The sequence below is a fragment of the Bombus impatiens genome, unplaced genomic scaffold (genome assembly GCF_000188095.3).
Source record: "Bombus impatiens unplaced genomic scaffold, BIMP_2.2 scf_0474, whole genome shotgun sequence".
In the NCBI taxonomy this organism is placed as follows: domain Eukaryota; kingdom Metazoa; phylum Arthropoda; class Insecta; order Hymenoptera; family Apidae; genus Bombus; species Bombus impatiens.
This window is the reverse complement of record NT_176893.1, coordinates 106556-124018: the sequence shown is the minus strand read 5'-3', so window position 1 is coordinate 124018 and position 17463 is coordinate 106556. Positions and strand designations below refer to the sequence as shown.

At 32.4% G+C, this 17463-nt stretch overlaps 3 protein-coding genes across 16 annotated transcripts; 1 reads left to right on the top strand and 2 right to left on the bottom strand.

Moving 5' to 3' along the window:
* Positions 1-234: 234 nt before the first annotated feature.
* Positions 235-5309, bottom strand: LOC100747812 (UV radiation resistance-associated gene protein). 3 transcript variants are annotated; one of them, XM_012387460.3, is made up of 10 exons: positions 4568-5309; positions 4063-4267; positions 3321-3908; positions 2419-2591; positions 2102-2328; positions 1871-2041; positions 1652-1794; positions 850-1582; positions 686-752; positions 235-609 (listed from the first exon to the last, which is right to left on the bottom strand). In XM_012387460.3, exons 1-10 carry the CDS (start codon positions 4670-4672, stop codon positions 418-420), a joined length of 2604 nt encoding a protein of 867 aa, XP_012242883.1. In that variant the 5' UTR covers positions 4673-5309; the 3' UTR covers positions 235-417. The 3 variants fall into 3 exon arrangements, with proteins under 3 accessions (XP_012242883.1, XP_012242881.1, XP_012242882.1); XM_012387458.3 differs by having other exon boundaries at positions 850-1794; positions 4568-4689; positions 4769-5309; XM_012387459.3 differs by having other exon boundaries at positions 850-1794; positions 4568-4689; positions 4925-5309.
* Positions 5310-5590: 281 nt separating this feature from the next.
* Positions 5591-11217, bottom strand: LOC100747689 (FYVE, RhoGEF and PH domain-containing protein 4). Of its 3 annotated transcripts, none has more exons than XM_012387444.3 (8): positions 9679-9901; positions 9247-9584; positions 8696-9136; positions 7891-8606; positions 7502-7707; positions 6984-7349; positions 6347-6798; positions 5591-5982 (listed from the first exon to the last, which is right to left on the bottom strand). In XM_012387444.3, the coding sequence occupies exons 3-8, from the start codon at positions 9127-9129 to the stop codon at positions 5877-5879; spliced, it is 2280 nt and encodes a 759-aa protein (XP_012242867.1). In that variant the 5' UTR covers positions 9130-9136; positions 9247-9584; positions 9679-9901; the 3' UTR covers positions 5591-5876. The 3 variants fall into 3 exon arrangements, with proteins under 3 accessions (XP_012242867.1, XP_033177498.1, XP_012242868.1); XM_012387445.3 differs by lacking the exon at positions 9679-9901 and adding an exon at positions 11100-11217 and having other exon boundaries at positions 5601-5982; positions 9247-9431; XM_033321607.1 differs by having other exon boundaries at positions 9247-9901.
* LOC100747493 (zinc finger protein 76) lies at positions 11084-16384 on the top strand. 10 transcript variants are annotated; one of them, XM_012387453.3, is made up of 9 exons: positions 11084-11222; positions 12468-12562; positions 12647-12827; positions 13049-13416; positions 14875-15144; positions 15218-15409; positions 15478-15696; positions 15783-15893; positions 16003-16370. In XM_012387453.3, exons 2-9 carry the CDS (start codon positions 12488-12490, stop codon positions 16102-16104), a joined length of 1518 nt encoding a protein of 505 aa, XP_012242876.1. In that variant the 5' UTR covers positions 11084-11222; positions 12468-12487; the 3' UTR covers positions 16105-16370. The 10 variants fall into 10 exon arrangements, with proteins under 10 accessions (XP_012242876.1, XP_012242871.1, XP_033177499.1 ...); XM_012387448.3 differs by having other exon boundaries at positions 11089-11222; positions 12384-12562; XM_033321608.1 differs by having other exon boundaries at positions 11207-11222; positions 12380-12562; positions 16003-16384.
* Positions 16385-17463: the final 1079 nt, after the last annotated feature.

The window sequence follows — 17463 nt, the reverse complement described above, 5'->3', positions numbered from 1 at the left end:
ATGGTGGGTCATTGATATGATCTCAATAAATGCCATTGTATTATGATTAAAAAAGTATAGACTCTTCTTCGTTACTTCACTTACCTCAATTGTTAATTATACCTAACAATCGAGGAAACGCGATATAAATATATGATAGATATTTTTAACACAATCAACAAATATAATTAATTCATTTTCTATTTAACAAAATAAGTAATTAGAATAAATATAAATTTGCTTGCTTTCTTTTTGTCTTTCATAATGAAAAGAATTTATGAGACCGCTACATTCTCGATTTTCACATAGTAATGATAATGTCCATATTGGTCTAATCTTTTCTATACAACATGCAGTGAACTTTTGTTGGGTCTGGTGCGTTTGGAAACCAACTATTACAACAACAACAGCGCTTTGTTCGATTCTAGAATGCAAATACTACAGTCGTGGTTTCATAACTTTAAAACTGGTTTTCTTATTAGCTAAAGCTTCAGTGCGCGCATATACACTTTCTGAACTACGTCTAATAATATCTATGTATTCGTCTGATGCTTGAAAGTCACATTTGTTTGTTTCATCATACGAATAACAATCTGATTTCTGTGCTGTTTGCATCAATTCTGTTTCCACCTGAAATATATAAAAAGATAATTACATCACTTTACCCATAACACTTTGATAGAGATTTTTAAATAAATCTACATACCACTGATTCTCTACTTGTGTTCTTGTGGCACAAATTTTTAGAATGTACAGAATCTATTCGATCTTTTCTATATATATATATAGAAGGAAATAATTTAGTTATTGATATTTTTCATATTTATATTTTGTTATCTTTGTTACATACGTATGGTAACATGTACTTACTTCGATTCAGAATTATATCGTTTTCGAGATGCAAGATATTTGGATGAAAGGTACTCTTCTGGATAGCTACAAATAGAACTTGTTCTTTCTTTCTTTTCAGTTTCTTCATAAGCACAAGATATTATATCATCTAAAGATAAGCACGATTTAGTAAAATGTTCTTTTCTATACGTTGAAGTTTCTGTTGTAACTGGCATATGTTCATGATTACTAGAACTTTTATCACTAGCTGCCATTTTAAGATTATCACGATCTTGTGGAGCTTTATTTTCTAAATTATAATCTTCGCTGTGCTTTCCATTTTTTAAAGTATTATCTACATCATTGATATTTATTAAGATTTCATTAATAATTGAAATAGATTCTCTAGCTTCATCTTTCTTAATTATGTTGTTATCGTTCGAACTATCGTCCCCATTTTGACTACTAGTAAGTGCCATTTCGCAACTACTTATAGAATTTGAGCTTCTATCTCTTATATTTACAGGACTGTCAAAATTATCTGTAATGTTAGTTGACTTTGACACTGAAGTTGGTATCATGATTTCAATGTTATTTTCTATTGCAGTTTCATTATTTCCTTCAGAACTGTTTTCAACATTTGTTATATTATTTAGAATAGCATTATTTAAAGTTTCATTACTACTATTACTTGACCTATCTTTTACTAGTACCAATGTTTTATTGTCTATGGCACTTTCTTCCGATTTACAAATTCGTTTTGATTGACTGCCTAAAACAAGGGATTGCACGGGTTTATCTAAACCTTGATCCAAAGAAGAACCGAGAGAAGATTTTATACTTTTTAATTGGCTCATAGATCGTGAAGATCGATGGCATTTTTCAAAAATTATTTTTTGCATTGGTGGTGTTATACTTTGTTTACTATTTCCAACTTCGATATCCAAAGATGAAGTAGAGTATGTTCGTTTCGAATTATCCAAACTATAAAAGGAAAGATAAATTTTGTGAAATTAAAAAATATTTTATATCATTTAATTAAAATAGAAATATAACATACTGTGATTGATTTGGTTTAATATTTATCAGAGTAGCAAGATTTGGAAGTGTTGCCCTTAAGTCTGTTGTTGGAAGGCCGCAGTACCATCTTAATTGAGCTATATTTTTATTTAGTAAGTAAACAGCATAACGAAATTGTAGCTTATCTTTACTTCGAGCAAATAAAGGAAACCTAAAACGATAATTATATATTACAAAAATTAGAGAGATGAATAGAGAGTAGAATACTCACTGTCTTTCATTGTCAGGTAAATTTTCTGTAATATGATCTATAACTTTACTACGTGATCCATAGTGTATAATAGGATATCTAGTAGGTATGTTAAGAAAATTGGCGATCATTTGTGTAGTATGCGCAACAAATCCCAATGCTACAGCAACTACAGTATCATTTGATAATTCTAAATCTTCGCTATCTGGTAAATGAACATCATGTATTCTAAATTTTCCGTTTCCTCCCTGTATAGCATGTAAATACATTAATTTATTTTGATTCACTTCATATTATTCTTTTTTAAAACTTCACATTCTATCAAATATCTTACACACCTGAGAAATAGGATATATTAAGCTTAATTCTGAAATTAATTGTCTTCTTCTATGTGCAAGTTGACTACTCAATTGAATATATGTTTCTCTTGTATCTATTTGATTTTGTCGCCATTCATGTAATCTTTCAATATCTTTATTCAATTCTCTATACCTTTCCATTAAATCAGAACCTGATTACAATAAATGTGTTAAAATTATTTTACTGAAATTATAATACACATATATATAGCCTCAGCTATATGGGATTACCTAAATAACTACCTTATTTATGGTAAAACTTCTAGGACAAACTATTTCAAGGAGCACATATAATGGTGGAAAGAACTTTCTCTCAAGATTATTTTTTATAAGATTTCAAGGTCATTTGTATATTTTTAAATGGAACCCTATACTTTTTTATCCATCAATTGATGCGTTTGTTTATTCTCTATACAAAAGTATTAAGGTACTTGGGTTTGAAAATGTTTAGTTTAAAAGATATTTTAACCTTAACTTTGTAAAACTTGGCATATGAAAGACAAGAAGAGACACAAAGTGATACTCTTGTGTCAATATTTTTCTTGTCTTTCATACATTACATTTGATGAAATTGAAACTAAGAGATCTTTTAAGTTATGCATTTTCTGACATAAGTATCTTAATACTTTTGTATAGAGAACGAAGAATCACATCCACTGGTGAAAAAAAATTTAGAGTTCTATTTAACAAAATACTAATTAAATGATCTTAAAATCTCATAAAAAGAAGCTAAATTTGAGGAATTATATATGCACCTTTAAATAATATTACTTTGTCTTCAGAAATTTGTTCATGTAACGATAAATAAGGCAGATATTTTGGCGATACCATTTAGCTGAGAGACTCCATATATTATAAGAATATCACTTAAAAGCTGATACCATAGTCTTGATTTTCTTCCATAATATTAGAATGCATCTGATTTAACACTCTTAGTTCTCCCATTTTTCTTGCTCTTTCTTGTTCTAACAATTTTGTTCTAAATTTTGCTACCTCTAATTCCTTACGTATTTTTAATATCTCTGCCTTCTTCTCCCTGCTCACTTTACGAGGTTGAAACAATCTGTTTAATGAAGATTGTGGATACTTTGATGGGTGAAAGTTATCTCCAGAAGCAATTTGTATCCGAAGTGTTTGTACCGATTCCGTTTGCTGTTTTAATGCTTGCATTTTATTTCTTAAGCTGGTAAGCTTACTCACTGTATAACTATCTCTTATTTCAGATGCATTGACCTTTATATGTAGATACCTTTTTAATTCAGGAGTTTCAATGAAACAATATACTGGAGTGAAAAAGCCACCATGAAATTGAAAAATTAGAGAATTTTCTTTCAATATGGTTTCTAAATTATTTGATAGTTTTGGGCCGATATATGCCAAACCAGTAAAAGATATGCCCCATGTAAATATGGTTAGATCAGTAGTTGCATTATTGATGATTATCCTTTTCCACAATCTTACAATGACTTCTATTGCAAAAAATAAAGAAGAAGAGAAAATATATTACAAATTTAATTAGAATTGCATATTGTAGTTATAAATATATTAGATCCCAAAACATCAATTTTTTTCACCTATAAGTGCATGATTACTTTTGAGGTACTAACAGATTATAAAGCTCACCACTGGCAGTAGAATAGCTGGTGGCATATATAGTTGGTACTTCTAAACTTGACCATCTTGGATTTGTATTATCAATTGCCTCGCTTGTATATATAGGAGAGGACATACTTGTTCTATGTAAGGTATAATAAAACCAGCAAACTTCATTATTTATATCTGTTTTCAGATTGCATCCTATTATTTGTATAAGATTCCTAAGTCTTAACTGAAAATTATATATTTCGTGAAATAAATTGGCATATGTTAATCTTATTGTATAAGCAGATATAATGTTAAAACATAAATAACTATTATCATAATTAAAAATCTTATTTCAAAAGAATTAAATTAAATAAATGATTACATACAAAATTAAACATATCATCATTGTAATTGATAACTTGTTTGTATTAAAAGTAAGATATATGATCATACACACATACTTTCATAAATACAGTCATAAATTTATAACGTATAAAATTTTATAAAACTGAAAATGGAATAATCATTTTATGTGAATAATTACCTGCTGTGTAGCAAGAGGAAGCCAAGATTTATATCGTGGAAAAATGCGAGGTTGTAGAGTTAAGTCCAAATCTCTAACAAGGTTTTTCGTCTCTGAAACCTCCATTGTATATCTTCATAATACTGCACAAATAATATCATGAAAAAATAAAATGACCTAATGATAGAATATATTACATGACAAGATTTAATTAACATTCACATTTGTAATGTGCTTTGAGGTTATATTCTTATGTCTACATATATTTAATGCTAAAGTAGATAATAATAAATAATATGGAATATAATATCTTTGCATAAAATTTTAATCTTCTTAATTCTATCTTTGACAATAATTATTCTTTTTAACTAGACGTACGTCCGTTATAAAACACTGTCATTTCTTAAATTTTGACAGCTCTTTGCATTGGCATTTCACATATATCTCTATATTCATTAAGTTCTTTGATCAGTCATCTCTCAGTACCGCCAAGCATCTAAATTCGAAGTTACTTTATAACTTCTACGATTTTTAACATAAAGTCCACTAACACAATACAAGTAATACATTAAATTTAAATTTAAGATCATTGTCACAGCCACAGCCTACTTTAGATACAAGCCGTGGTGACAGACAGTAAATCCGACAACAGTGCCCTACCAGGCCTCTTATCTCGATATAATGTAGAAATAATCTAGTAACTATGGCCTCCCGCGATTTTATGAAATGTTTATTTGTAATTTGTAGCACCTTCGTAGTAACATGTGGTATGTTAATGATAAATGATATTAAACAAATATCAAAATACAGCAAAACAATTACAGTTCAATAAAATAGAGTGTACAATAATATCTATCTGATTTAGTACCGGCTTTCCACCGCAATACAATTATAATACTTCAAACACTAAGTAACTTCATATTATGGCCTGGAAATATACAAAATACACTAGAAGACAATTAATTCTTTTGCTGCAGAATTTAATGAAGACACCATTGGTGTTTTCCATCATTGGGATAAAAATTATATATCATACATACAATATTTTAAACAATTATGTAAATATATACTTATATATTTTTAAATATATAACAAAATGGTACAAAATATTGTACAACAAGCGTTTTGGCAATGTAGTCGCCGTTAAGTCGACATACAGTATACCAATAACAATCTGTTTATGCATGTATCTGTATATTATATAACATAAGTTAACGCCACTTTCATGTGTTAATTATCTACTAACGATTACTTTATCACTCTGCGATCTTATACGTTAATGGCAGTAAAAGATTAACTTGGATATCATAGATAAGATCGAAAAAATTATTTATCGCGTATGGACAATTAATTGATCTTTTTGTGCGTCTTCATTTTCCGTTGTTGTTAATGAAGGTAATTCTGCTTTAGTAGCTAATTGTAAAGCATGGAACCATCTGAAATGAAATTTGACGAATCTTAGATCGATTATAGACGGATCGAATGTTGGTAAATTGACGAGAAATTTTAGTCTGTCGCTTTCTCTGAATGCAAAAATTTGGACGACTATAAACAGCTAGTAACCGTAACCGCAGTAATCACATTCTGTTTGCGTTTATTGCCCCGTCTTGTTGAACAGACTATAGCCTTAGTTGATTATTCGACCAGCTCTACCGTAGTCGACCGATTTAGTTGGCCTGTTTATAGCCGTTCTTATAGATGATCGAATTCGCTGGTGTTGTATGTAATTACATATGTATACATACATGTATGTATATGTACATATTATACGAATATCAAAATATACATGATAAAACTTACTTCTGTTTATCTTCATTTGACAACGCTTGTAAATAGTAACTTTTCCTAGAATGATGCATTTTAAGAGCTTTGGGTCTGTCCTTGTGACTTAAAGGATCCTCGTCAGACAATTTAATACCTTCCGTAACAATGAAACCAGGCATAGGAGTTGCCGTCAGAGCCATATTTTCAGATTCAGACTTAAAAGTGTATAAAACAAAATCTGCATGTAATGCAAACCATCGTCGTGTCCAAGATTTACTTGGTTGTGTTTTTAACATAAGATATCCAGATATAACGGACGATGCGCTTGCTGAAACTTGTAATAAACTGGGTACTGGGCCGGACGTAGATGTCGAGGAAGGTGATTTAACAAGCGGTTGCGTTAAAGCGGTATAACAAAGGCGGCAAACTCTCATGTTCTTGTTATCCTCGAATAATAACTTTTGATTTGAACATTTACCGCAAACAACCTACAAATAACAAGTAAAATATTGTAAAATATTATAGGAAAGGATATTATAGGAAAGGAATATTATAGGAAAAATATTATGGAAAATGTGAATGGATGTTAACTAATAACTGATAATATGTTTTCCATTCCGATTGTTCACAGGCCGATGGTTGCGAAATACCATCGGCAAAAGGTGGTACTCACTATTCCGCAAGCTCTGCAATTATGTTTTCGTTTCATCACGGAAAATATGACTTCACATATCATACATCTAGATACATCATCAGTCTTCACGACAAGAGTCTTCACATCGCCAGTTTTTAGACTCGCTTTTCTTTTCATCATTTCTTGCATAGTGTCGAATAACGCTTCGAGCCAAGCTGCCTTTTCTTCAGCTACATGCGTATATAATTCAACGCTTTTGTCTTCATCTCTTATGTAAAATGTGTTTGCTGTTTCTAGGTTGTCTCCTTCGATCACTTGCAAATTTTCGATCAGGAATTTAGCTCTTAATCGATACAATGGCCCGGGTATTAATCTTATCGAACAAAGTAATAATAAATCAGTAAACTGAAAGGCAGAACAAACAAAGAACATTTCCATCACTAAAGTCTAATATACGGTATCGATTGAATAAGTATTTATTATATGCATCAGTCAACAAATTTATGCACCAGCGACCATACATCCAGATTGTATATTTAAGGTATGCATATACATACCAGAAACAAATGTCTTTCTTGATGATCACCGCTTCTTGCTGAAATTTTAACAATACGACCCTCTTTTACAAGCTCCCGCGTAGCACTAACTAGATCTGTCGTATCGTATATACTCTCTTGTATTTCAAGAAGCTTTTTAAACTTGTCAATCTTCTTCATTGCATCATTCGTGTGATTAGCAGCAGTAGATACTAATTCCAACGCCTCTACGAGAAAGAAAGCCATGTCTGTTCGTTTGATTCTACGATTATTATCGTCGCCATCTACAGACGTCTATTTAAACGTGCCCCGTTCAATAGACGTTTAAATAGAAGCCAGTCCTTGCTAGATGCGCATTACTTTATGCGGAAGTAACTCATCGAATCGAATGGAACTCGAAAGATCCTTACTTTTAGTATCCTTGTAATCAGCATTTTCTTCTGTGAGGTTTCTCAAATAATCTTTCAGAAGAAGCTCGTATCTTGGTAATCTTTGTATAGGGCTTAACATATGATGTGGCAACGATAACTTGGCACACTCGTCCAATTTTTGAATCTCGTTGATAATCGCAGCAAATCTAGCGACTTTAATTTGAAGAGTCTGTATCAAGTTCATGGCATAATCAAAGTTTTTTACATATTCTGTGTACATCTTAAGAAAAGGTGCAAAATTCTTCATTATATCTCCGATTCTACGATCTGATTCCCAATTTTGCATCCTCTCTTGAAGTTGGGGTAACAGAAAATCGTTGTGAAACTTATAAATCGATTTGATATTAGAGAACATATGTTGAACAGTCTCTGGAGGAAACATAGGATGTGCTCTATTCTCTTGATCGATTTTGAACTGGAATACTTGATCGATCAATCGTAAAATGTTAACATAATTCTTTTCAGTAGCTAACAATTCTTCTGCAACTCGACGTGCATTTTTCCTTTTAGAATCTATACAAGCTGTATTATCAACCGACTTTAATTTGGGAACCGAGTCATCAGTATGATCCACGATTATCGCGGAATTTGTGTCTAATGATTTTGTTCTTTCGGATTCTTCTTCGCTCTCAGACTCGCTTATCGTATACGATTCCACTGCATATCGACGGGAATTTCTATCTGTGGTTATATATCTGCACATTAAATGTCTTATAAGATACTTTTCCTCAATTTTTCGCAATGAATTATAGTTGGCCCTAGTTAACTAATTCTATTAACTTACCTACTATTCCTGTATTCTAACATACTGTGCGATACTCGTACAAACGGTACCTGCATTGAATTTTCTTCGCTCTCTTCAATGTCAATATGTTCCATTGAACTTCCAGCTGACATTACAAATGAACGAAAACGTGGGAAACCTCTGAAGGAAGCAATTTTATGGAATGAATGTCCATCGTAATCTTCCTGTTTCTTATCTTGTGCTATCATGTTGGAATGACTGGAATCTTCATCCTGGCATTTCTTCGATTCATTTAGATCACTTTTTGTATCCATTACTTCATCAGGCTCCAACTCCGCGTAAAAGGTGCTGTTTGACATTTGTTTTTTTGATGCAAACATTTTAAGTGTCCCACCAAAATCGCTTTTATCTTTAGATTTTATAAATGGTCTTGTCGTCCAAAGTGAAAAGTCTATTGACTGGTCCTGTTGCATTCTAAGCCTGTATTCATTAATCAATTAAATATTAGAATAATTAATCCTTATATCAAACAGTGTACAAGAAATATGTAATTCTATAAAAAGAAAGAAGAAAAGATATTTGTTAGTTACCTTTTTGCAATATAATTATTTCACTCAAAAGATACATTGGATGCTGAATTAATTGAAACCAGCATCGATTACCAACAACTAAGCCCCCACGAGCCTCGTTGATTATACGTTTGGCGAACATGAGTATACATCTAAGTATATCGTTGTACCTTGATAAAAATCAACGAATTACTGCTCTATCGACTCTGTCAACGTGTTGTAGTTTCGCATTAAAACAAATATAATTAGATTTTCCAGCAAGAAAATTAAGATCATATGAACTAAATCCGTATCAAGCAACTATTATTTCACTATTTGACATAAATACTTCTTAATAAAATTTCCTTTTATTCCTAAGCCTGGATCAAAACGGATCACAAAAAATTTTTAATATTTTATTAATTATTAACAATAACTGATAAGCAAAGATAAACAAAATCTTTCAGTTACAACCTTCAATTTTGATCTATTTTGATCCGTTTGCTATTAGTATTAGTAATATGGGTTAATATTGACGATATATGAAAATCAGTATAGACAGATACATATACACCATATACCTTGGAATAACGCATACGTGCCACCTATACTTATGTAAGTATATGCATACTCATGATGCGTGACGCACTTGCATGCATTTACGCCTGTCTATAATATATTTGATTCTCATAGATACTGCATATTCATATATTTAACGAATGCACGGAATAAATTCGTAAAATTGTTAAAATATTTTTGTAAACAGTAAAAAGTAGGCTACGTTTATTTATTCGTTTTCCTAACATTCATATAGTTACGATAGAATTGACCAATAGAGAGTAAGATTAGATCAGCAACATATATAAAGAGGGGGAGAGAGTGGGAGAGAGAAAAAGAGAGAGAATTAGTGGTTCAAAAACTACTATGAGTGTCAAAAGCACGGTCATATACATGATCATCTAATCGGGTTTCGACACTCGCTAAGAAAACCATCCGAAAATTGAATCATAGTCTAGTCGTGAAAAATCAATATGGGAGATTAACAAAGTCCATGTTCTTGCGAGAGAGACAGAGATAAGAAAAGTGTCTCTGTGTCTGTCTGAACGGTAACCTCCTTTCCATGTTGATTTTTCACTAGTTACGCTTCAGTTTTCGGACGGTTTTCCCTAGGCCTCAACAGAGAGAATTTCCTCTATGGCTTCAGTATATGAGTGTCAAGACCTGTTTATATGATCGTTTTTCAGACAGAGATAGAGACATTTTACTCATCCTTATCTGTTTTGCAGAACAAAAACTTTGTTGTCTTCCATGTAGATTTTTCACGACTCAATTTTCGAATGACTCTACTGAGATCTGTTTATATGGCCGTGCTTTACCCCATTTATAAGTATACTATAGTCGGTCTAACACATCGAGATATAAAGATAGAGTGCGTGAGTGAGCTGAAAAAGCGATATAGGAATAAAAGCCACACTGCACAGAAACTTCATATGCCCTTGTCTAATAACGCATATACATACATACAATAAATATCTGTAGTCTGATCAACGAGACGAAGCATAAATGTAAATAAAATTTGACTGTTGCGACTGCAACGATTGTCAACTAGTAACAACCGAGTGTGTCGACTATAAGTGTAGCACCGACCAATGAGTAGCGTCAGCATGCATGCCTGATTAGACAAGAACAGGAGTCTCTATGCAGTATTCTCTTTCTATTTCCATATCACGTCCACTTACGATTAAGCGGTAACACATGATTCGTTTGAATACTCCATCTTTATACATATCTCTGTGGTCTAACGCGATGAGTCCATAGATGTAAACAAATGCACGTGTTCGACAGAACAGAACAGGGCCTGCTCACAGTTTGTTCCTGAAAAAATGTTAATTCACCTGGATAAGGATCCTCGGCAAAAATCTACTACAAATTTATCCCCGGGCATCGACACTAGGCAGCCAATAACTGGCAGCCGCAGCATCGATCACGTGAATATTAAATGACCATTTTGTTTATAGGTACTATCTGATTAGCCTCGTTCAACCACTCAAATCTAAATTACGTAGGTGGGTAGTTTAGTAATTTAGTTTGTAGTTTAAAGTTTAATGCCTTGAATCGACTATAGTATAAAGTATAGAGTATAATATGAGTATACATATCAGTATCAATGGTCTAACCCCCACCACGAGTCCTGTATATACGGCTGTGTTCAAAAATGAGTTGTCGTGCGTTTAAAGAGATACATTCACCATCTATATAGCATTATTTTTCAGAATAATATGTTGATGAAAGATACCAAGATTGTGATGAACAAACCAAATATAAGAACTGGAAGTCAAGCGGGAAGTACGTAACTATACTAAAACTATAGGAACATACAAGACTACAATTTGGAGAAGGTTATCGATTATGTCTTTTCGCTTCACGATGTAGCTTCGAATAAAAATCATCATTGAAACTGCTTATCTAGTGGTGCGTAAAATTTTTAAGCATTTTTACGACATTAAAATTTATTGAATTGATTACTTTCATGTTATTTGATATATGTGTATTCTCCGTCATGAGGTTTCGCGGGTGTACGAGTTTATGGGTAATATTTCCCAAGATTCTTTGGTACTAAATTACGAGGCTGCGCGAAACATCGAAAGTTGAATTCGCTATATGATGAAAAAAGACAAAGAAAATCGGAGAGAGAAACAAAAGACATTCGAATTTTATTCGACTTAAATACTTTCAATTTTGATTTATAGTTGAGGCATATTTCAATCAACAAATGGCGAATTTTTCGTGTATACGTCTTTCACTTCACGATAATTATAACTATTGCGACTCATCGGTTCAATTTTTTCGTAATTACCAATGCAATAATCAGTATTACTTCTAGATACCGTCGTTCCTAATGCATAATTATAGGTACATATAGAAAATATTACTTGCGAGATGTAGTGGTACGCCGCGAGTCTTATGTTATCGTTATAATCGTTATGCGAATACATGTTGTATTTAATAGTTAATCAATTGGTGTATCCTCTTGATTGCATGAGTACTGTTCTAAATATTCATATTTCAAAATATTCAGTGTTTGTGGGTAAAAAAATAATTTGGTACAATAGACACTATAATAGAATTTTCAATGCATCGCAAACGAGTTGATGCTGATGATCCCTGTTTTAAGACAGATGCTTACCTGCGGACATGAAACTAAGACACAAAATAATGATGTGGATCATCGACGATCATCGCGAAACGTTCTTTGTTCGCAGCTCTGGATTTGTAGAGAAATATGTCAACAGAAGGCGCAGAACTTTCAAATCGTTTCATGACTCGAGATGTCGAAACTATGCCGGACGAGACACAGGTAGAAACACCTTATTCAGTATTCATTCGCTGAAGCATTCATGTTATATCAAAAATACCTCTTACTAGTCATTTTATTCTGCAGAACAATCGTATGGATATACTGGAGTGTCTTTCAGTTTTAATTAATGAAAATAATTCTGGGAATGATCAAACAGAAGAATTAACACTAGATGAACACCTATTGAGTGGTGGTACAACCTTGACAGCAGTAACGTTGCCTGATGGAACGCAAGCATTTGTTACCAATAATTTCAACGATGATGGTTAGAAACTAATCAACACACAAGAGGAATACACATAAAATGTTGCTTCTATTAATAACAAAATAGATGCCACCATTTTACTTATCTGTTCATGATTTCAAGATTTAATGCGTGTACAAAGAATAATATTTAAATATTGATAGAGTTAATCGATCACTGTAATTTGTATTCCATTAAATTTCTAGATTTGTTATAACATCACAGATTTGTGTGTTTTATAGATATGAATTTAAAAAGGCAAACAACATTAGAATTGGGGAGTGGAGATACCATATTGCTCCGAGATATAACAGAGTTTGCAGAAGGTAAACCACTTCAACTGGAATTAGAGCCAGCAACATTAGTTCAAGCTCGTGACTCTACCATAGAAAATGTTGAAAACTATCCTCATGTAGAGTTTATCGATGGTAATGCTTATATGGTAGCTGGTCATCTTGATATTAGTAAAGATTTATGGGAAATTGAAGATGGGAAATTGAAGAAAAAGGATTCCAAGATTTTATTAAATAAGCTATCTACATCAAGAATAAGACATCCTTGTCCAAGAGAGGGCTGTTCAAAGGTTTACAGTACACCTCATCATCTTAAGGTAAAGATTCTTTCCAACATTATTGCAAATTACAAGTTGATTCAGGTTTCTTCACAAAGACAATGTGAATGAATTGCAATATCAATTCTGTCAGAATCATGTTCTTGATTCAATCATTATTGTATGCCATATATGAAAGCCGTTATCAGAAAAGTTTACTAACAAAGGAAGATCCCCACCCCTCAAAAAATTATGGATCTTTGGCGATATTTAGAGGATATTTAGGCGATATTTTGGCGATATTTATATGTTAGGTATGTATTATGCAATATTTTTTTACTGTCCAAATTCACTTTAAGGGGGTGAAATTGGCTCTTGAAAATTCGGCTCTTTCGTAATTATGTGTTATAATTCAATATATACATTTTTTACATAATGATAGTCCTAAATAAAGAAGTAACTTCTGCCTGAAAACATTTTTTCTATTTCTCACATTTTGCGAGTTAAAACGCAAAGTTGGGAAATAACCGAATTTTCAAGGGTCAATTTTATCTCTTTAGAATGAATTTAGGTAACAAAGAAAAATTGCGTAATATGTACTTATACAAGGTGAGTCAACAAAAATGAACCACCTAAATAACTTTTTCAATTTTTGAGATATAGAGAAATGTGCGAAACAAAAGCCGTTTCGAGTAAATATGTTTACAAATTTTGAAGGTCACCTTCATTTTTTTAAATGGAATCATGTATTTTTGAACACAAGAAGGATCTCTCGAAACATCGAGATTTTTTAAAATTCTTAACAATCGACGATTGTTCAATAGCTGGAGCTCCTTGTCTCTATCATGTATTTAGTACGCGAGTGTTTTGTTTATGTCTACTGACTTTTGTCGTTGAACGGACTACATACATTGTACACCGTGGATATCTGGAAAGATCTTGTTTTTGTTAATAAAACCAAGAATACACTTTTTCAGAAGAACTTACTATGAATTTTTCTCCTTTATTCATTACGTCCGTTATCTCGATTGACCCTAAATGATTGTGATATTTGAATTTACCTTGAGAAGGGCTACAATCGTATATGACTAAAAATACGTGGTTCTATTTAAAAAAAATGGAGGTGATCTTCAAAACTCGTAAATACGACCATCTGGAAAAAAATTTTTTTTATCACGTAACTCTCTCGGAACTAAACAACTCTTGTTTCAAATATTTCTTTGTATCAAAAGAAAATGAAAGAGCTATTTAGGTGGCTCGTTCTTGGTGACTCACCCCGTATATCCTCTATATATCTTCAAAGTTTCATAATTTTTTAAATTTGCGAGTTAGGAATCTTTCCTTGTAAGTTTGGAGCGCGTTTCATTAATCTATCATATGCTCTACCATATTCGTAAATTTAAATAATACCAACGTCCGAGTGAATGAATTTGTTTGATTCTCGAAGATTTAATTACAGTTAGTTAAAAACGATGAAGCATTATTATCATATTATATGAAGCAGTATCGTTAAACCAGGTTCACGAACGATCTCACACTGGTCAACGACCATACAGATGCACACATCCAAAATGTAAGAAGAGCTTCTCGACAGGATACAGTTTAAAAGCGCATCTGCGTACGCACACGGGAGAGAAACCTTACAAATGTCCAAACGAAACGTGCGATAAGAGTTTTAAAACATCCGGAGATTTGCTAAAACACGTACGGACCCATACTGGAGAACGGCCCTTCTTATGTCCGTTCAATGGATGCGGTCGTTCCTTTACTACGAGTAATATTAGGAAGGTAAAAATTTGGCAATACAGCGTTTCAGGTTTGCGATTGATGGAACAAATTCTGTGTACTGCATGTGTACTAGGTTCATGTCAGAACGCACACTGGGGAACGTCCATACAAATGTACACAACCTAAATGTGGCAAGGCGTTTGCTAGTGCAACAAATTATAAGAATCATATACGAATTCATTCGGGTGAAAAACCTTACGTATGCTCTATAGAAAACTGTGGAAGGAGATTCACAGAGTATTCTAGTCTTTACAAGCATCATCTCGTTAGTAATTTCTTCACTCTTTGTATAACGTGATTACCTCACATTCAACATATTTCTCTATTTTTTAGGTTCATACGCAACAACGTCCGTTCGAATGTAAAATTTGCTTGAGGAGGTACAGACAAAGTAGTACTCTTGTGATGCACAAAAGAACTGCTCATTCATTAGTCGATAATGATGATAATGTCGATGTTCTTTGCCAAGAATCTGTACAAGAGTCTTTTAGTCGAAGCAAAGATAGACGAAAAGGAAGCATTATGCGAGATAACGGTAATTCGTCGTTAAAGGTAATTTAGAAGATATATTGTATTTTGAATACGTTTGGAGAAAAATTTTCAAATTTTTTTTTTTACATTTTCGGGTATAACCGAAGATCACAGAAAAAGATGGACAAATACAGATTTCCAAAGCGACCGATGATTTAAATGATAACGAAACGCAGATTTTATTGGTCGGTGATCCTTCACAAATTGCAGCATTACAGGTTCGTTGTTTTTTATTTTCTTCCTTTATTTTTTTCAACTTGATTTATTCCTAGAATTTAATAATAGCACGCTTGGTTATATTTGTTATATTTTATGTCTTATTTTTAGCAGAAAATTGAGCTAAACGGTGGTTTCGACGAACCTGGTATTGATACTTCGTTCGAAGAACTAAATATAAAGATTGAAGATATAGAACTTGGATGGCACTGATACGTCTTCAAAATCATTCAATGAATATTAAATAGAAACAGAAATTGTCTATTCTTTCTTTTGTCTATTTCTTCAATTATCTATTGTTTACTGAGTCTTTTATATATGTATGTATAATTGGTAGTTCTATCGATCTTAGCATTGGGAATTAAGGACAACTTTGGCCCATCACGTCATCGGAGATAGTCTAAAAAGGAGCATTTTGTTTATTAATTTGAAGATATATTTCGTCATTATCAACAAATAAATTGGATTGGAATTTTGAATCGTTCTCCTCGAACATATAATAGTACAAAAGTTACTTCGTTGAAAATTTCTTTCTTCTTTTCTTTTATTCGTATTATGAGATTTTTTAATTTGTTTTGATGTTATACATTTACATCGAGTAAAACCCGTAAGCAGGTGTACATTTATTTCTTGTTTCGCATTTTTAAGGCGCGTAATATATACAGGGTAATATAGGGTGGTTGGTAACTGGTGGTACAAGCGAAAGGGGGGTGATTCTACGCGAAAAAAGAAGTCGAAAATGTAGAATAAAAATTTTTTTTTTTTTAATTTTTCCATCGAGACAACGATCTACAGTGAGATCCGTTATAATGAGACGTGATAAAGTGCACGCGTACGAGCGAAAATTCAAAGTCGGTTTTCTCGAAAACAAAGCCTTAAACGAAAACTTTTTATTCTATATTTTCGACTTCTTTTTTCGCGTAGAATCACCCCCCTTTCGCTTGTACCACCAGTTACCAACCACCCTATATATATTGTGAAAAACAAGCATATAGAATTATAGATATATTATGAGTTTATAATGACACATACATATATCTAATTTCGAGATACAAAATACGATTAAAACAAGAACTTTTGATGGTACACATTCTTTTGAACGACATACTTTTGATAAAATATTATCCCTTAGAATCCTATGATATCCTTCCACTATATAATACTTAGTGAATCATAAAAAAACACAGAAAATTTGTGGTAAAAGTGAATGAGAACTCGATCGGATATTTCATTGAATAGGAGAGAACATGATGTGTAAATTATCTGTAAACGATTATACTCGTTGACCGTGTACAGACAACATCAATTGTTATTAGCACGAGTTTACTAACCAAATAACTATATTAACGTGTCTAAGTACGAAGTTTGAATTATTCAAAGAGAGATCATTTTTGTATCAGTTACGCGTGAGCATTGAGTCGGATATAATTTTTCCAACGCGATATTGCGAGTGGTAATAGTTAAATCTGCTTTTTCTTCCAGTTCTTTCTCTCTCTCTCTCTCTCTCTCTCTCTCTCTCTATCTATCTATCTATGTATCTGTTTATCCACCTATCTCTCTTCTTTCTGTCCA